This window comes from Entelurus aequoreus, linkage group LG20 (assembly GCF_033978785.1).
Source record: "Entelurus aequoreus isolate RoL-2023_Sb linkage group LG20, RoL_Eaeq_v1.1, whole genome shotgun sequence".
NCBI classification, from domain to species: Eukaryota; Metazoa; Chordata; class Actinopteri; order Syngnathiformes; family Syngnathidae; genus Entelurus; species Entelurus aequoreus.
Window position 1 is genome coordinate 34,979,417 of NC_084750.1, and position 20,589 is coordinate 35,000,005.

The following is a 20,589-nucleotide window of genomic DNA, read 5'->3' on the forward strand; positions in this document are numbered from 1 at the left end:
AAAAAGTCATAAATTTTACTTTTTGAAACCGATACCGATAACTTCCGATATTACATTTTAAAGCATTTGTCGGCCGATAATATCGGCAGCCCAATAATATCGGACATCTCTAACTACAAGTACACTCCAATAAGTTCCCTACATGTCACTTAGGGATTTAATGAGTTAAAGTCGAGCACAAAACAACAGTGTGAGGCTCATTTTAGGACATTAAAAGCGGATTATTACATGTTAATAACCTGCATGAAAAACTGACAATGAAAAGATACATATATATACTGTATATATTATGAATGTTGACTTTTGGGGATGCGTCACTTTAAAACAGATAAACAAGTAAAATAATTATGAGTGGCTCTTCAGTTGTTCGTGTGAAATGCGACAGATTTTTGCAAAACTTTTCCCCCAAAAAAGGGACAAATACTTGAACGAGTTTCAAAACCTGCAGGCCAGACCAGCAAGCGGTTTGTTTTTGGACCTTCCTGCCCTCAGACTTTGGAGCGTCTGGGAGACGTCTGGAACCATTTCTTCCCATCTGGTCTCTTTTTACTGCCTGAGCCTCGGACACGTGGCAAAAGCAATATGATGGAGAACTTCTAGAATCTTCCCTCAACTGGGTTATGTCATCACAGCCTTGATATGAAAGAAACGCAAACAAAAGATCACTTCTTTATACTTTTTAATGTAAATATACCACTGGTTTTAGTTATGCACAAGAAGGGGTAACCCTTATTGTAACTCCGACTCCAAAGCTTCCCCTCAACTCCAACCCAAGTTAAGACATCGCCAGAAAACATCTACAAAGAACCACTCTAATGCAGCGCTCAAATTTGACCACGACCGACCTCGTCATTTGCTGTAATGCCCAAAAAATTGACCAACATTTGCGGCAAGAACAGGCCGTGACCGCCCTTGACTTTTTTCTTGTTAATGGACAAGGGATGTAACAGTAAACGATATAATGATCATTTGCGATAATTCTTGAAGGTTAGTAATACCGTTTAATTTTTTTATGACCGAAAAAACGTCATTTATCATGACGGACCAACGACACCGACTTTGCTGCGGAGATTTCCCCTCGGAGTAAACGGAGCCAAGCGCTTGGTTTAACGTCATTTTCCCTCGCTTCTCGCCGTGCGTTTAAGAGCGCACTGTTGTGTTTAGATGGAGACAGGTGTGGACAATGTTGGAGACAGACGCACTTGTCCCCACACTAAAAGTATACAGCGAAGGAGAAAACTATTTGATGTTTTGCAGCAGGCGATGTGTCGTGAACGTTGTCACAACTTGTTTATAAAGTCTTTACTTTGTTTACTGGGATGTTCGCTCCTCCTTTATTTAACTGCAAACTGAATCAGTGTTCAAATAACATCAATACTAGCTATAATGTTTTGTCATCTCATCGAATTGAACGCAGGCGGTGAAGATTGTTTATTCGATGTGCGAGATATCACTGCAGGTTTTTTTGTTGTTGGCCAAACTGTTGTACTGAAACACTAGGGAGGCGTTGGAGAAGAACAAAGCTTGTTTATTAGACTTCATCTTCATTAGCCAAACTGCTTTGTGTTTTATTTTGATATCAAAAAGTAAACAACAGGTTTTGTTTACATTAATTGTTTATTTTCATGTCACTTCAAAAATCATTCATGTGACATCATTTTGATAATGTGTTATTGTATATAGTTAATTCCTAAACGACATATTTCTGCTCAAACTCATAATGGATCTGTCCCGATACATCATCTACGTGATGTACATAACTTTAAAAAAATAAAAAAAACCTCTATCAAAATAGAGTATTATAAAAAATAGAGATAAAGGCATCATGTAATGACAAAAAGCTGACAAGTTGATGTTATTAAAGAATTTAAAATATATATATATTTGTCTATAAATATATGGATAACGTTTATCCATAGTCTTTTTATTAGACATTACAAATGACATGATGGTATTACGTTCACACCCCAACACTGCTTAACCTAACAATCAGTAATCATGATTTCAATATTGATAACAATAATCCTAATTATTACTTTGGCCATAATTGGCAGCCCTAGATCTCATACATGAACACTAATATATATATATATACACACTGTATTTTTCGTAGTATAAGTCGCTCCGGAGTATAAGTCGCACCGGCCGAAAATGCATAATAAAGAAGGAAAAAAACATATATAAGTCGTACTGGAGTATAAGTCGCATTTTTGGGGGAAATTTATTTGATAAAATCCAACACCAAGAATAGACATTTGAAAGGCAATTTAAAATAAATAAAGAATAGTGAACAACAGGCTGAATAAGTGTATGTTATATGACGCATAAATAACCAACTGAGAACGTGCCTGGTATGTTAACGTAACATATTATGGTAAGAGTCATTCAAATAACTATAACATATAGAACATGCTATACGTTTACCAAACAATCTGTCACTCCTAATCGCTAAATCCCATGAAATCTTATACGTCTAGTCTCTTACGTGAATGAGCTAAATATTATTTGATATTTTACGGTAATGTGTTAATAATTTCACACATAAATCGCTCCTGAGTATAAGTCGCACCCCCGACCAAACTATAAATAAAACTGCGATTTATAATCCGAAAAATACGGTAATTTCCTGCCTCGAAAGAAAATAATGTTTGCCTTGGTGCCCTAAAATATGAGCCCTCCTTTAAGGCAACACTTGCCTTGACCTTAAAAAGTTCAAATTTGAGGCCTGCTAATGTTATTATATGTATGAAACCAAGTCTACTTGTATCAGAGTGATGTAAGAAAAACAATTCATAGATTAGTTTGATTAGAAAAAAGCTTCTATTTGTATTTATAAGCCTCTGATTGATTTAATGAGTAAAACACATGGATGTTGTTTACGCAATACCGTTCCTATAAAGCGCACATGACAGCGGTGCACGTATTGGTGATTTATGTCACACTGCCGGTGATGTGGCCTGTGTGTGTGGCGGAAACATTGGAATGCTTGGAGAAATGTCTAAAAAAACAAAAAACAGATTAGGTGTAAAGATAGCAATTGTTAGGCTCGACCAGAGCTGTTGAACCAAATGTACCAGGGACCCTCAAGGACAAAGACAACGGAGGCAGTAATAAAGTATAACAGAGTTTAATGAAACTTTACGGAGGAGCGGAGGGATCCCGGGGAGGCGGCGAGGCGTGGGAGACACTGGGTTTGTGGAGGAGGGAGCCTGGAACGAAGCAGAAAACAGAATCAGCATGGAACAAACGAGCACCAAGTTCTCCTTTAACTAACTCACGGAATACTACTAGATAACTGTAATTCTAAATGCTGTCTATACTGACCACAGGAGTCAACGTTCAAGCGTCGGGCGCCGGCTCTCAGCGGTTTATGTAGGCTGCTCTCTGATGGCTGGGATGTGGAGCAGCTGGGCTGATTGGAACCAGCCACACCTGTGCTGGCTGCAGCAGGCTGAGAGAGACGCCCGGCCCTTGCCCTTAGATGGCGTGCAGGGGAGGGACCAGGAACGTGTGGCACAACAGTACCCCCCCCCTTAGGGGAGGCACCGGACGACTGTCCTAGGGCACCTGGATTGTCCCGATAGAAATCGTCCAGCAGGGAGGGGTCAGCCAGGTAGGAACGGGGCACCCAGCTACGGTCTTCAGGGCCGAAGCCCTCCCAGTCCACCAGGTACTGGAATCCTTTCCCACGGCGGCGGACGGCGAGCAGCTTCCGAACCGTCCAAACAGGATCACCACCAGCCAGGACTCGGGGGGGTGGAGGGGCGGAGGTAGGGGGAGACAAGGCACTAGTGGCCACGGCCTTAATCTGGGACACGTGGAACACCGGGTGAACCTTAAGAGCAGGAGGGAGATTCAGACGAACTGCAACGGGGTTGATAACACTGTCCACAGTGTAGGGTCCGACATAACGAGGATTCAACTTGCGGGTTGAAGTCTGGGACGTCTGCAGGGGCAGGTCCCGGGCCAATAGCCAGACCTTCTGACCAGGCTGATAGTCAGGTGCACGCACCCTCCGGCGGTTGGCACCACGCTGGGTACGTGCAGAGGCACGGAGTAACGCAGCGCGGGCAGCCTCCCAGATGCGTCGACACCGGCGGAGGTGGGCTTCGGTGGAGGGAACTGCTACCTCCACTTCCTGTTCGGGAAACAGAGGGGGTTGGTAACCCAGCGAGCATTGAAAGGGTGACATGCCGGTGGCAGAGCTCTCCATGGTGTTGAGGGAATATTCCACCCAGGGTAAGTACTTAGCCCAAGAAGAGGGGTTGCTGGAGGCAACACAGCGAAGAGTCTCCTCAACTGTCTGGTTAGCGCGCTCCGTCTGCCCATTGGATTGTGGATGGTATCCAGGGGAGGGGCTGGCCGTGGCTCCAATACCCTTGCAAAAGGCCTTCCACACCTTGGAGATGAACTGGGGACCACGGTCTGACACGATGTCAGAAGGAATGCCGTGGGGGCGGACAACATGGAGGGTTAGGAGGTCAGCCGTCTCAGCAGCAGACGGGAGTTTGGGGAGAGGGACAAAATGAACTGCTTTAGAGAATCGGTCGACCACCGTCAGAATGGTGTCACAGCCCTGGGACACAGGAAGCCCAGTAACGAAGTCCATACCTATGTGAGACCAAGGCCGACTCGGAATAGGAAGGGGTTGTAGCAGGCCTGCAGGAGGCCTGTGTGAAGCCTTACTACGGGCGCAGACGGTGCAGGCGGCCACAAATTCCCTGACATCCTTCTTGAGGGTTGGCCACCAGAACCTCTGAGCAATGAACGAAGCTGTCCTGCGCTCTCCAGGGTGACAGGCAACACGGCTGGAGTGCCCCCACTCCAATACCGGTGTACGGACGGCATCAGGAACAAACTGTCTGTTCTGAGGGCCGTTGCCAGGGTCGGGCTGGTTCTCTAAGGCCTGCCTCACCACAGCGTCGATGGCCCACGTGACTACACCTACCACCCGGGCAGGGGGCAGGATGGTGTCGGAATCCGATTCCTCCTGGACAGCAGGATCTTCGTTAGAGAACTGACGAGAGAGAGCGTCCGCTCTGACGTTCTTGGAACCTGGGCGGTAGGTGAGGGTGAAATCAAACCGGCTGAAGAATAAAGCCCAGCGGGCCTGCCTGGAGTTAAGCCTCTTCGCCGTCTTCAAGTAGGTCAGATTCTTGTGGTCTGACCACACGATGAACGGCAGCTTCGCTCCCTCCAACCAGTGTCTCCATTCCTTCAGAGCGTCGTGGACCGCCAACAGCTCCTTGTTTCCCACGTCGTAGTTCCTCTCTGCGGGGTCGTAGCTCCTGGAGAAATAGGCGCACGGATGAATCTTCTGATCCTCTTCGGACCGCTGGGAAAGGACGGCTCCGATGCCTGTGTCAGAAGCGTCCACCTCGACAATGAACTGTCTTGTCGAGTCAGGGTGGATTAGCACGGGTGCTGTGGAGAACAGACTCTTGAGCTTGGAAAAGGCTGTCTCGGCTCGAGACGTCCAGGAAAAGGGACGCGAAACGGAGGTTAGAGCATTAAGGGGGGCAGCGATCTGACTGTAACCCTTGATAAACCGGCGTAGAAAACCGGCGAAACCCAGGAATCGTCTGAGCTGAGTCCGGTTAGTAGGACGTGGCCACTCCTCCACGGCTTTGACCTTGGCAGGATCCGCACGCATCTGTCCAGCTTCCACAACGTTGCCAAGGTATGTCACAAAGTCAGAGTGGAAGACACACTTCTCAGCCTTGACGAACAGGCGGTTCTCCAACAACCGCTGGAGAACAAGGCGGACATGCTGGTGGTGTTCCTCCACAGACCTGGAGAAGATAAGGATGTCATCCAAATACACCACCACAAAGATGTTTAGCATATCTCGTAGCACATCATTCACGAGGGCTTGAAACACCGCCGGGGCATTGGAAAGCCCAAAAGGCATCACAAGGTACTCAAAATGGCCAAGGTGGGTGTTGAAGGCCGTCTTCCACTCGTCACCGTCTCTGATCCGAACTAGGTGGTAGGCATTGCGGAGATCAAGCTTAGTGAACACTCGGGCATGAGTGAGTGGCTCAAGAGTGGAACTAATAAGGGGAAGTGGATACTTATTCTTCACTGTGATGTCATTGAGACCACGATAGTCAATGCAAGGTCTCAGACCACCATCCTTCTTGTCTACAAAGAAGAAGCCTGCCCCCAGAGGCGAGGACGACGGCCTGATGATGCCAGAGAGCAGGGACTCCGCAATGTAGTTGTGCATCGACTCCTTCTCTGGTAGGGAGATGTTGTAGAGATGCGACTTAGGATAGGGAGCCCCAGGCAGGAGGTCAATGCCAATATCATAGGGCCGGTGCGGAGGAAGTGAGAGTGCTTTATCCTTACTGAATACCAAGGCAAGGTCATGATAAACAGGTGGAACACCAGTGATGTCGGGGGGAGAGGACATGGGTTTGGGTCTGCTAGAAGGGGACAGGGCGGAGCGCAGACAGGTTGCATGGCATGCGGTGCTCCAGCCCAAAATACGACCAGAGGCCCAGGAGATGTGAGGTTCATGCCTCTCCAACCAAGGTCTACCCAACACCAGGGGCGCTGTTGGGGCGTGTAGAACAAAAAAGCGGATGGTTTCAGAGTGATTTCCAGACAGAGTGAGTGTGAGGGGTTCTGTGGAAAAGGATATAGTTCCCATGGAGTGTCCGTCGATCGCTTGGGGGGACAGTGTGCGATCTAAAGGAACTAAAGGAATGCCCGCCTGCTGAGCCAAAGAGATGTCCATGAGGCACTCGTCTGCACCGGAGTCAATGAGGGCACTAACAGACAGTGTCTCTTCATTCCAGGTCAAGGTTGCAGGGAAAAGTCGGTTGGAATGATTCTTGGGCTGGGGAAGAGTTGTTTGGCTCACCAGTATAGCCCCTACCGGCGAGCTGGGTCTTTTGGGCGGATCGGGCAGACCTTGATGAAATGTCCTGGCTCACCACAGTAAAGACACAGCTGGTTGGTGAGCCTTTGTTCCCTCTCAGCTAGTGTCAGCCGGGACCGGCCGATCTCCATGGGCTCGGCAGGCCCGGGTGAAGAGGGAGCAGGGGGGAGCATAAGCTGTCGAGGTTGTGGAGTGGAGCGAGGAGATGGTGAAGTGCGGGTCACTGAAGCAGAGCGACTGGACCCAGGAGGAGGATAGCTTCGTTGGGCTCGGTCCGCATGGCGCTCCTGAAGTCGTGTTCCCATCTTAAGGGCCAGGGATATGAGCTCATTAAGAGTCTGTGGGCTGTCACGGACCAAAAGATCTTTAATAGAATCACTCAGCCCCTTGCGGTAGACACTAAGAAGGGCGTGGTCGTTCCACTGGCTTTCAGCAGCAAGGATCCGGAACTCCAAAGTATACTGAGCCACAGAACGTGACCCTTGGCGAATAACTAGCAAACGGCTGGAAGCATCTTGTCCGTCAGTAGGGTGGTTAAACACAGCTTGAAACTCACTCTTAAACTGAGAGTAGTTAGTGGCAAAGACAGGGTTGTTCTCTACTGCTGCAATAGCCCAATTAAGAGCGTCGTCGACCAGGAGGGACATGATGAGAGCAATCTTCGAACCATCAGAAGTATATTTGGATGGCTGATGAGTAAAAAGTAACTCACACTGTGCCAGGAAGCCCCTGCAATGACCAAAATCACCATTAAATGGCCTAGGACTGACTAAGCCAGGCTCAGACTGAGGCTGCTGTGTGCTGGGGAGGACGGGGTTAACAGGCTGGTTTGAAGAACTTGAAGCAGAGTTAGATTCAGCTGAAACATGTGCTGTAAGGACCTCCAGGGTCTTCTGTATGCCGAGCAAGACTCCAGAAATGTCATTCACTTGGCCAGACAGAGCAGCCACATTACCAACAGTAGTTTGTGAAGTCTTCTCAAGCACAGCAATTTGGGATTGAACAGTGGGAAAAGCTTTGTTCAATTCTTCATGCAAAGTGGACAGTTGTGTGGCCTGGCCAAACACAAGCTCTCGTAATTCAGGGTTCTTCTGTCCCTCTGTCCCTGAGGACCCGGTTTGGTTCATTTTGGCTTGAACGTTCTGTTAGGCTCGACCAGAGCTGTTGAACCAAATGTACCAGGGACCCTCAAGGACAAAGACAACGGAGGCAGTAATAAAGTATAACAGAGTTTAATGAAACTTTACGGAGGAGCGGAGGGATCCCGGGGAGGCGGCGAGGCGTGGGAGACACTGGGTTTGTGGAGGAGGGAGCCTGGAACGAAGCAGAAAACAGAATCAGCATGGAACAAACGAGCACCAAGTTCTCCTTTAACTAACTCACGGAATACTACTAGATAACTGTAATTCTAAATGCTGTCTATACTGACCACAGGAGTCAACGTTCAAGCGTCGGGCGCCGGCTCTCAGCGGTTTATGTAGGCTGCTCTCTGATGGCTGGGATGTGGAGCAGCTGGGCTGATTGGAACCAGCCACACCTGTGCTGGCTGCAGCAGGCTGAGAGAGACGCCCGGCCCTTGCCCTTAGATGGCGTGCAGGGGAGGGACCAGGAACGTGTGGCACAACAGCAATGGGCCCAAAGAAGACGACAGAGAGGTTTTGCGACCATTGAAAAGGGTGCACTTATGTAAAACCTATGTTTCTTACCTGTAGGTACCTGTTTTTGTGTATTTGGCATTTGAATAAGTCCTGAAAATGTTCATTCAAATCCTGGAGGATTTATTGGACAATCTTAACTTAAAAAACTTAAGTTTTTTTTGCAAATAATCATTAAGTTAGAATTGTAACACATTGCAAAAAAGTTGGCATTTTTACCACTGTGTTACAGGCCTTACCTTTTAACAACACTCAGTAAAATGTTGTTGGTAAATGGCTTTCGCTTTGCATAGTAGAGTTTTAACTTGCACTTACAGATGTAGCGACAAACTGTAGTTACTGACAGTGGTTTTCTGAAGTGTTCCTGAGCCCATGTGGTGATATCCTTTACACACTGATGTCGGTTTTTGATGCAGTACTGCCTGAGGGATCGAAAGTCACGGGCATTAAATGTTGGTTTTCGGCTTTGCCGCTTACGTGCAGTAATGTCTCCAGATTCTCGGAACCTTTTGATATTACAGACCGTGGATTGGGAAATCCCTAAATTCCTTGCAATAGCTGGTTGAGAAATGTTGTTCTTAAACAATTTGTTCACAAAGTGGTGACCCTCAACCTATTCTTGTTTGTGAATGAGCATTTCATGGAAGCTGCTTCTATAACCAATCATTGCACTCACCTCTTACAATTACATACTTGCCAACCTTGAGACCTCTAATATCGGGAGGTGGGGGTTAGGGGGTGAGGGGTGGGGGGGACTTGGTCGGGGGTGGGTGGGTGGGGTTTGGGGGCGTGGTTATTTACAGCTAGAATTCACCAACTCGAGTATTTCTTATATATTTCATATATATATATATATATATATATATATATATATATATATATATATATATATATATATGTATGTATATATATTTATTTATTTCATTTACATAGAAAAAAAAAAATACTTGAATTTCAGTGTTCCGTTGGCTATCCATTAGATGGCAGTATTGTCCTGTTGAACTTCTCCGTTCATTGGGCAGGCAAGCTGTTTATATTGTGGGAAAGCGGACGTGAGAACAGGCTGTCCCCACTCAGTCTCAGGTCCGCATTGAGCTGGAGGGGGCGTGGCCTCCAGCTCCGGCTGAATACCGGGAGTTTGTCGGGAGAAAATCTCTGCCGGGAGGTTGTCGGGAGAGGCGCTGAATACCGGGATTCTCCCGCTAAAAACGGGAGGGTTGGCAAGTATGCAATTAGCCTGTTCACCTGTGGGATGTTCCAAATAAGTGTTTGATGAGCATTCCTCAACTTTCTCAGTCTTTTTTGCCACTTGTGCTAGCTTTTTTGAAACATTTTGCAGCCGTCAAATTCCAAATGACCCAAAAATAACAGTTTTCCAGTTCGAACGTTAAGTATCTTGTCTTTGCAGTCTATTCAATTGAATATAGGTTGAAAAGGATTTGCAAATCATTCTATTGTTTTTATTTACGATTTACACAACGTGCCAACTTCACTGGTTTTGTACATATTTAAGTTTTTTATTTTTAATAAATTTGAAAAAAAAAAAAAAATTACATTATCATCATAGGATATTGTGTGTAGAATGTTGAGGACAAAAATAACGTATTCCACTTTGGAATAAGGCTGTAACATAACAAAATCTGGGAAAAGTGATGTGCTTTGACTACTTTCCGAATGCACGCGTGTAGGTGGACAAAACAAGTGTCCAGGACTCCTGAGTGTGCTGTTTTTAAAAAAAAAAAAGATAATGTACACGTCATGATACACATATTGAGCATGCCTAGCAAGGACTTTGTGAATATCAGTTATGTGTTTGTAGTTTGTGCTTGGTCATTGTTACCCACCAGTGGTTGTGTTAACTTACTGTACCTGTTACCTGTTGTTCAGTTTATTTGTTGACAAGTCAGAATGTAGTTGTTTGATGACTCTTGCAAAGCAACAATGCCATCTGATGTCTGCAGTTGTAACTACAAGCCGCTCGGACTCCCTTATGTGTTTGTGAGCGAAGACGAACAAATGGTGTCAAATAAAAAAAAAACGTTTTAAATACAATTACCAAATTTATTCTGTCACAGTTCAAATTTGTCCGTGGTGGACAGCAACAAATACATTCATGTTAAGGAAACACGGACAAAGATTTATTATATACAATGACAAAATTACAAAAGAACAAGTCTTTTCTGGGTTTAAAAAAAAAAGTTCAATCAAATTATGAAATGATGAGTGATTGAGATACGTACTTTATAAAAGCATCCACTCTCATGGAAAAGTAATGTAACATTTCAAATAATAACAGATGATATATTATGACAAATACCGACGGTGACATCAACCTAACCGAGGAAACCAACTTTCTGTCGTTTTGCTCCCAAACTTTCTTCTCCCTGCAGCAGCTTCATGAGAGGCATGTGAAGAGCCTTCCCGACACGTTTTCCTGTCTGGAGAAAGTAAAAAAAAAAAAGATTTGGTTAATCTCATGTAGTGTTAGCACTAGCATTATACTTACGGTACATTGCTTTTTAGTGTTCACAAAATAGGCTGATTAACAACAACAAATACTAATCAAATTTGAAGGACTGCTTCATAAAAAAAGGACAAATAAAGACAAGGATACATTCAGATAAATTAGGGGGTGATCACATAAATAATTTGAAAATAACACATTAATGAAAAATAACACATTAATGAAAAATATTTTACTTAAATAAGCTGTCAATAAATTTGAAGAGCAAATAAAAAATACAGCCTAATTATCTGCACATTAATTTGATGCACTGGCCTATATTTTGTTACTTTTATTAATTTTTGTTAACCTATTTTAATTGATTAATCTAGTTTTTAATACCTTGCACTGTCAAGTCAAGTACTAATATATTATGAGGAAATTGTGCCATTTTGGAGCCAACAAAATATATTATGTTAATTTTGTCTTCTTATTGAATATATTCTACTCTTTTTCAGACCTGCTGAATTGTGCAAATGTAAACATGGGATTTATTTCTATGTCAATTGCATTTTTGAAATAAAAAAAACAAAACCTATAGAATATCTTGGTGTCGATCAGCTTTGAGGACGAAAATAGAAAACTTATTTGGACACAATAGGGCATTTTCCGTGTCTAACATTGTAAGATTTACAATACATTTACATGACAATTTTACATAATGAAAATAATGAATTCAATAAATTATGAAATATTAAAATGTGATTTTACATTAAATAAATTATTGAAACATTTATGTATTTCATTCCACTTATGAATGAATTTAAGTAAATATTTAAAGATGTATTTATTTATTTAATGATGTCCCATTTGACCCATGTGTTTGTTAATACAAGCAGTACCTTGCAATTACCAAAAGCAAATTCTCCAGTACTGGGTTCTGACGGGTTCACAAGTACTGTAAGTCGACTTCAGCATTTTTAGTCTGTCGGAGAGGATTTTTATTTGAAAAATTACAAGCAAAAAGTGAAAACACAGAAGATTATGGGAAAGACGATTTAAAAAGGGAGGGCACCGGGAAAAAAGGTCAATCTGCAGTATTGCCCTGGGCATTGACAGCTATATAGTGACCCAACAGTTCTTGGTGGTGTTAAAAGTTCTATCACTTGACTGTCTGTGAGGCAGTGAATGTGTACAGGCTCGGTCCTGACTGCTGATTGGATGAGAAAAGCAAGGAAAGGGGAGGGGCCTGCATGTTGAGAGGACATTTTGACATGGTTGCAACCAACAGTAACTCGCTTAAAGATATTGTTGATGGACCACTTCCTCCTCCTCCCTTCAATGTCCGGGCAGATGCTGCCGTATTTTAAATCCACACAAAAATATCAGTTGAGAGATAAGCGCAAGTCTCCTTCTTTGCTCATGTAACAGCAAACTACTGTTGACCAATGTCCCCTATAATTTTTCATGTGTCTCAGCAAACTCGAAAACTCCCTGAGCATTCAGTGGAGCACATGTGAGCAACATCAGACCAGCAGCACACCTGTCCCAAACCTGACATCATAACAAGTTTAATGTCTCATTATTGTAATCAAATGACAGCAGTCATTTTTATGAGATTGTTTTCTAATATAAATGATATGGCCCACTTACAATGAAAATAACAAACAAATCTTGTTTTTCATGAGCTTTGTACTATTATTGAATGTCTGGGGGAGGGTCCTACTTCCAGAGGTCATTTTTAGTTCCCCTTAAAACAGGGGTGTCAAACTCATTTCCCTTTGAGGGCAACATCGCAGTAATGGCTGCTTTCGGAGGGTCGCTTTTTTAAAATTAATTTACATTATGCATGCGGGTAGTAACCTGTGATTAATCATGATTAATCAAAATGCATATACATTTGATTATTAGATTTTTTTAATGTATAACTTGCTTTAAAATCATAAATAAAGGCGACAAGCAGATATTTAACTATTTGTTTTTATCTCACAAAAATAGTTTTGCAATCCAGTATATAGTAACATAATTGGCATGATCAGATAATATTAAAGTTTAAAATATGCTTTTTTTTCTGTCAAACTTGAAAGAACGAATGTATTTAGTAAAAAAAATAAATATATACAGTATACTGCATTTTTCGGAGTATAAGTCGCACCGGCCGAAAATGCATAATAAAGAAGGAAAAAAACATATATAAGTCGCACTTTATTTGATAAAACCCAACACCAAGAATAGACATTTGAAAGGCAATTTAAAATAAATAATGAATAGTGAACAACAGGCTGAATAAGTGTACGTTATATGAGGCATAAATAACCAACTGAGAACGTGCCTGGTATGTTAACGTAACATATTATGGTAAGAGTCATTCAAATAACTATAACATATAGAACATGCTATACGTTTACCAAACAATCTGTCACTCCTCATCGCTAAATCCCATTAAATCTTATACGTCTAGTCTCTTACGTGAATGAGCTAAATAATATTATTTGATATTTTACGGTAATGTGTTAATAATTTCACACATAAGTCGCTCCTGAGTATAAGTCGCACCCCCGGCCAAACTATGAAAAAAACTGCGACTTATAGTCCGAACAATACGGTATACATTTGATTATTAGATTTTTTTAATGTATATCTTGCTTTAAAATCATAAATAAAGGCGACAAGCAGATATTTAACTATTTGTTTTTATCTCACAAAAATAGTTTTGCAATCCAGTATATAACAACATAATTGGCATGATCAGATAATATTAAAGTTTAAAATATGCATTTTTTTCTGTCAAAATTGAAAGAACGAATGTATTTAGTAAAAAAAAATATATATAAATAGGCTTTCACGGGCCACATAGAATGATGTGGCGGGCCAGAACTGGCCCCTGGGCCTTGAGTTTGACACTGGTGCCTTTAAAACATTCTCATGTTGCACAATGAAATGTAAGCATGAGTTAAAGTGTGCATTCTTTCTGTCTGTAAAATATATATTTTCATTAGCATTTCTGTAATCTATTAACATCATTTCATGACGAATACCCATAAATTAACATTCTTAATAACTGACCGTGAAATAAGCACACATCTGATTGGGGAGTCATAGTGTAACAGCCTGGCATTTACAGTTTATGTGGTGTTGGAGTTGTCCAACTTTTTGTGTGGCTGTAAACGCATTAGTGGCGGAGTCTATTGAGTGTGTGTGTTGGCAAAAGTGAGAAAGAGCAAGCGGCTGCTGTTGATATGAAAGATGACAAAGAGTTGGTTTTGGCATGGTTTGTACGACAGAAAAGGACCAGTTTTGCTAGATTTTTTTTTTAATGTTTGCACTGCAAAATCCTATAGAAAAAAATTATGTGTTTATTTTGTTTAGAGTTCCGATGGGATTTTTATTTGCTATGCACAGAGGACAGTGCGCAATTGCGCAGGCGCGCACCTTAGCGGGATAGTTGTTGTTGACTCACCTGTGTCATTTCAAAGATGCTCTCAGGGTCCAGGCTGCCTCCTCCCATCTTCCTCACACAGGTGACCGTTCCCTTGTTCGTAACAGATATGATCAGGCTCGCCACGGAGCACGCCTTCTCCTGCAGAGTGGCGTCCACCACGTGCCTGTGGCCCACCTGTCCCGTGTCAGAGAAACAATGCTTGGACTTATTTGTATTCTTACTATTAATTATTGGTTTGTGTGAGTCAGATGTGGAGCTTGCCTTGCACAGAGTCACTATACAGGGAATATTCTCCACATTGAGCCTCATGCAGTCGTAGGGATCGTCAGACAGCTCGATTTCCTTCCCCCCTTCTTCATCATATGACATATTTACTTTGGGAATTCTGTCAGGTAGAACACAACAAGTTATACCGGTACTTTTAATTGCTCAACTCTGAAATATGAAATACTCTAAAGTAGTGTTGTCCCGGTACCAAAATGTATTTTGATACTTTTCTAAATAAAGGGAACCACAAAAAATTGCATAATTGGCTTTATTTTAACATAAAATCTTAGGGTACTTTAAATATGTTTTTTATTGCAAGTTTGCCCTTAAATAAAATAGTGAACAAACAAGACAACTTGTCTTTTAGTAGTAAGTAAACCAACAAAGGCTCCTAATTTAGCTGCTGACGTATGCAGTAACATATTGTGTCATTTTACATTTTATTATTTTGTCAAAATTATGATGGACAAGTGGTAGAAAATGAATTATTAATCTACTTGTTCATTTACTGTTAATATCTGCTTACTTTTCTTTTAACATGTTCGATATACCGTACACTTCTGTTAAAATGTAATAATCACATATTCTTCTGTTGTTTGGATGCGTTACATTAGTTTTGGATGATCGCTATGATCGGATTTAGGTATCAATCCGATACCAAGTAGTTACAGGATCATACCTTGGTCATAGTCAAAGATATTTAAAGTCCTCATGTGTCCAGAGACGTATTTCCTGAGTTTATAAACATAATATAAATTTTTTAAAAATGAAAGAAGATTTTGTGATGCTAAAAATATCGATGTAATCATAGTAGTATCGACTTGATACGCTCCTGTACTTGGTATCATTACAGTGGATGTCAGGTATAGATCCACCCATGGCATTTGTTTACATTCAGGGGTGCTAGCTTGCTGTTAGCAGTGAGCTATTGTACTTGTAAGAAACTTATTTTATTTGTTGCCATGGAGGCAAGGATTACTGATTTAGAAGTAGCTAAAACAATGGGATGGACTTTAGCCGCTAGCTAGCTAGCCATGTCTTAAAGCACCTCTTCCTGAGGGCGTTTCAGTGTTATAGCTTCAGCTTTATCTTTAGTTTTTAAGCCAACATGCGTCCATTCTCCCTTTTATGTCTACACACATTGTCTGCCGGTAAGTACTCTGTGATTGTGCGCTGCCGAACATGCTCCTCTGCTCGTAAAACCAGCAGTTACACAAATGTGACGACGGGGGGGGGGCGGCCGACCGGTACTTTTTAGAGGCGGTATAGTACCGAATATGATTCAGCAGTATCGCGGTACTATACTAATACCAGTATACCGTACAACCCTACTCTAAAGTATATATATCTTAAGTATGCAGTAGTATTACAGCAACATTGAAAAGAAAAATATATTGACAACAATATAGTTTCTAATTTTGGGGGTAAAAAGGTAAAGTCTTAAAAAAAATAAAAGGCTCTTTCCTGAGTTTATAAGTAACAAAAATGACAAGATTTTTTGACACAAAAAATATTGATTAAACTGTACACAATACATTGTATCGTTACTTTCGATATTTGTATCAATCCACCCACCTCTGTGTACGTTCAAGAGCTCTAGCTTAGTGGTTAGCATATCTCCCTACGGTGTGTAGTGTAGTATATTTCGCCATTTCTCATCCTCTGTGGATGATACTTGTAAGAAATGTTTAATTGCTGCCATGTAGGCAAAGATTGCTGACTTAGAAGTGGCTTTGCACTGTGGAGGGATGTTATCCGCTAGCTCACAAGCGAGGACGCTACATTGTGTTGAGCACGCCCAGCTAGAACGTGTCATCAACATGTAATTATCACAATATGACTACAGTATTAAAAGCTCTATCATTGCCTAAATGTATTGTCTATCGCGCAACCGTACTATGAAAGGTATCCTTCAATTGCATCTGCTGGAACTGGAGCTATGTGAAAAATACTGTTGTTTCAAAGACGTTTTAGATAGAAGATGGTGGGTGCATCGATGTTCATGACTTACTTTGTGCTGTAGAGGGCTGCCTTGATCGCTATGGAGATTGCATCATACAGGTTTCCATCACACTGCAGGAGCTAAGGAAGCGGAACCAGACATTGTCTTATACATATGTAGCGCTTTTTAAAAGTTTGCTGCAAAAGGTGCGTTCCCTTACCAGCACATCCACATAGAGCACCCAGCAGTGTTCCCCTTCACTGATGCACAGGCTCTTTAAGTCCACACTGCGCTTGTTGTTGAACACTTTGTAAAGCGTGTTGCTCAGCTCCGTCCCAAGCTCCTCCCCTCCTCGACCCTCAAACTCTGGGGTTGCGTTGGCTGAACTAGTAAAAGGAGAGAGAAATAAAAGCAACTTAACACCTTATCTCCATTTAGTATGCTTTGTTTGTAGTTGATTACTATTACTAGTAAAATATGTTGCACCTGTTACTTGTGTGAACTGTGTACTTTCCTACATATTTACTACGTTCTGCTCCAAAACACCTTCAGTGTTTTACCTAAATGCAGTTGATTGTGGCACACCGCCACGGCAAAATAAAAGCCACCACACCTTTTACACTAATTTACTATAATGTATAAATAGATATACTGTATATAGTCTTATTAGTTAAGCACCATTGGCCATACTTACTTTTAATAACATCTAAAACAGTGGTTCTTAACCTTGTTGGAGGTACCGAACCCCGCCAGTTTCATATGCACATTCACCGAACCCTTCTTTAGTGAAAAATGTTATGTTTTTAAAAAAAATTCAAGACAAAGCTATATGTTTTTTTACTAGTGCACAAAATGAACTGTGCATGAACATCACCTTGTTCAAAGAACAAAACCAACACAGTGCATGAACTCACAACAAATTACACACTTGCAAATCAGATGGAAAATTAGAGGGAACATTGTTTAGGGGTATCCATAATACTTAGACTTCCTTTTTATTGTCATTCAAATGTTAACTTTACAGTATAGGTACGCCGATAGGGAGATGTTTTTATTTACACGATTGATTGATTGATTCAATCAAACTTTTATTAGTAGATTGCACAGTACAGTACATATTCCGTACAATTGACCACTAAATGGTACCACCCAAATACGTTTTTCAACTTGTTTAATTAAGTCGGGGTCCACGTTAATCAATTCATGAGTCTGGTGTGTCTTGACCGCTGCGGCGGAGGCTCCGACTCACCGAAACCCTGAGGCCGACTCACTGAACCCCTAGGGTTCGATCGAACCCAGGTTAAGAACCACTGATCTAAAATATCATTAAATTGTTCCTCTATGCTTTTTTTTTTTTTTTAATGTGTCAGCGCCTGTCAGCATAAGCAATACAGCTGGTCGCACGCCGGATTTGGCACCCAGCAAAAGTACGTAAGGAAAAGAAGTTCAATAGAAAGGTATTTCAAGTTAATTACTGCATTTATTGTTCAAGCCTGTGTTAACTTTGACATTACTATCAACAGTAACGTGGTTTTAACTGCAATTTTTGTATCTACTATCACCACCTTGGCCCACTCATCACACTTACCAGTCAGCAAAGAACTCCAGATAGCCTTCATTGGGAGCCATAGGCCGGGGTTTCCCGATTTCAGCTTTAACTCCTACCAGGACTGCTGTATGTCCCTGGAACATGAATACATGATCAAGCTTTAGAAAATATGCAAAACACAAAATGTTACCTTTCATAAATATATAAAACTCAAAGCTATATTATGCGTGCTGTGTATTACCAGACAAACTTTGGCTGAGCCATCTGTATTGGACACCACGTCCGTCTCTATCTCCATGTGTCTGTAGTCCTCACAGCCTCTTCCGTCCACTCGCAAGTCATCCTGATTTTTTATTTTTTTCAACAAACTCACTGAGTTACAACTCCCGTGCTTTTGTTTGCTTTAGTAAAACGTTCAACACTTACCCGTATACCGTGTAAAATATACACTTTCTCCGCCTCGCTCACTTGTACTGTTGCCATTCTGGACCAGCGCGAATGTGTGTCGCGTACATTCTACGTCATCAAAAGCGGACTCTGAATTTTGATTACCATACTTTACCGCTCTCATACTAACTGCCCTCATTGTTTTGACATCAAATGACGTAATGAGTTGTGTGAAGTATAATATGTGCAACAACAGGTGAAAACTATTATAAAAAAATCCAAATTTGCAGCGTCGTCCAGTCCTACTTAAATGTATGAGCGAACTGATCGATCCAAATATCAATAGCATCGATACCAATAGCAGTCTGATTGATACCAATGTGAAGACATTGTTTATTTTTGGTTGAGTTGTTCAAATTAGTACGTTGTTCATATTTTTATAAGGAGTATAGTTTACAAACTCAGAGAATACACGCTTTTAAGTTACTGTTGCATTATGTACATTATTTTGCTCAAATAACTATGTAATAAAAAAAATTGTGTCGTTACAATGTCAAATGTATCAGTAGTTTAAGGGCTCACCGATACGTTTATTAACTAAAAAATGCTCGCCTAAAAATGTTTGCCTAATTCCTGTGAGTTATTTTGTTTATAATCATGATCAAATAAATGTTTTAATTTTTTTTTGTCCTGTCCAGCTTCTCAGGCAAATCATATAGTTGATGTAGATGCCCATATCGGCTGTTCAGATTTACTTTACAAAAGAGAAGTGAAGGATACTTCTCTTGTTGCCTTTTTTATATTTGACTTTATTAAATGTATTTATAATATCATTTGGTGCAGCCGGGCCGGAGCAGCAGGAGATAGAAAGAGAAAAAAAGGAAGACAGAGGGGGAAATTGTGGGGACGGGAGGGCTGCACTACCATGAGTTTATGTAACGAAATTTCGTTCTTATCTGTGCTGTAAAGTTCAAATTTGAATGACAATAAAAAGGAAGTCTAGTCTAGTCTAGTCTAGTCTAGGGATTAGACAGAGAGACAAAAACAACAACAACAATAGAACAAAATCAGCAAATACGACATGTACAAATATGATGGTAAAAGCGATAGCAAATAAGCAGTTAGCGAAAATAAAAAAGAATGCAGGAATGACAATGAGCATTATTACACTACAAATGGAGCAATACAAATACCAATAGAAATAGCGCTATTGATAATGAACAATACCAATAATTTACCTTTATTATCAACAATACAGTTGTTCAAATGCAACATACGTAATGATAACTAGAGATACGAAAGAATGCAGAAAAATGGAGGGGAAGAAAGAGAAGCAACCTATACTAACCTTGTAGATTGTTATAGTAACAATAGGTTAAGCTTGTGATCAAATAAAACTAAAGTCACAAACTCCAAAGTTTAAAAAAATAATGTATATCTTATGGAGTTATATTTGTGCCTTAGTTTTGAGATCGCAAAGAAAGAAAATAATATATTTTGCAAGTACTTGCATCCTATTTTTGAAAATAAATCAAACTTAAGTGAAAAATAATGTATTTTGTGCTTAGTTAATCTTGTCTGCATGTCTGCTAATTACCGTTTTATTGTATTTTACATTTGAGTTTGATTTGTTCTCAAAATAACATGTATATGCTTGCAAAAAAATGTTTCTAAAAATATACCTTTGCGACCTCAAAGTTAAGACAAATAGAACGCGATTGTATCTGATCGATACTAACATTTTAGTATCACCTATTACCCTGGTAGAACTGGATCGGATTGTACCCATTAATTTGTATTTCAGGTTTTAAAAACTATGGGATTAATTTAGCAATTTTTTTCAAAATAACGCAACTATATTTTTTTGCTAAGTGGATATTTGGATCTTCATTGTACATTATTTTAGGTTTTGTATCCGCGTGTTTTACACTGTGGCAGGATTACTACGGGAGAAAGTTGCACCTGAAAGACAAAGTTGAGGACACAATGGTCCGGTATGTGGACATCAGTATCACGTA

At 41.2% G+C, this 20,589-nt stretch overlaps 1 protein-coding gene across 1 annotated transcript; it reads right to left on the reverse strand.

Annotated features, from left to right (window-relative positions):
• Positions 1–10,666: 10,666 nt before the first annotated feature.
• Positions 10,667–18,754, reverse strand: exosc7 (exosome component 7). Its single transcript, XM_062028929.1, has 8 exons — positions 18,611–18,754; positions 18,426–18,527; positions 18,224–18,318; positions 16,856–17,021; positions 16,705–16,775; positions 14,688–14,811; positions 14,445–14,600; positions 10,667–10,979 (listed from the first exon to the last, which is right to left on the reverse strand). Exons 1-8 carry the CDS (start codon positions 18,665–18,667, stop codon positions 10,875–10,877), a joined length of 876 nt encoding a protein of 291 aa, XP_061884913.1. The 5' UTR covers positions 18,668–18,754; the 3' UTR covers positions 10,667–10,874.
• Between the last annotated feature and the right edge of the window lie 1,835 nt (positions 18,755–20,589).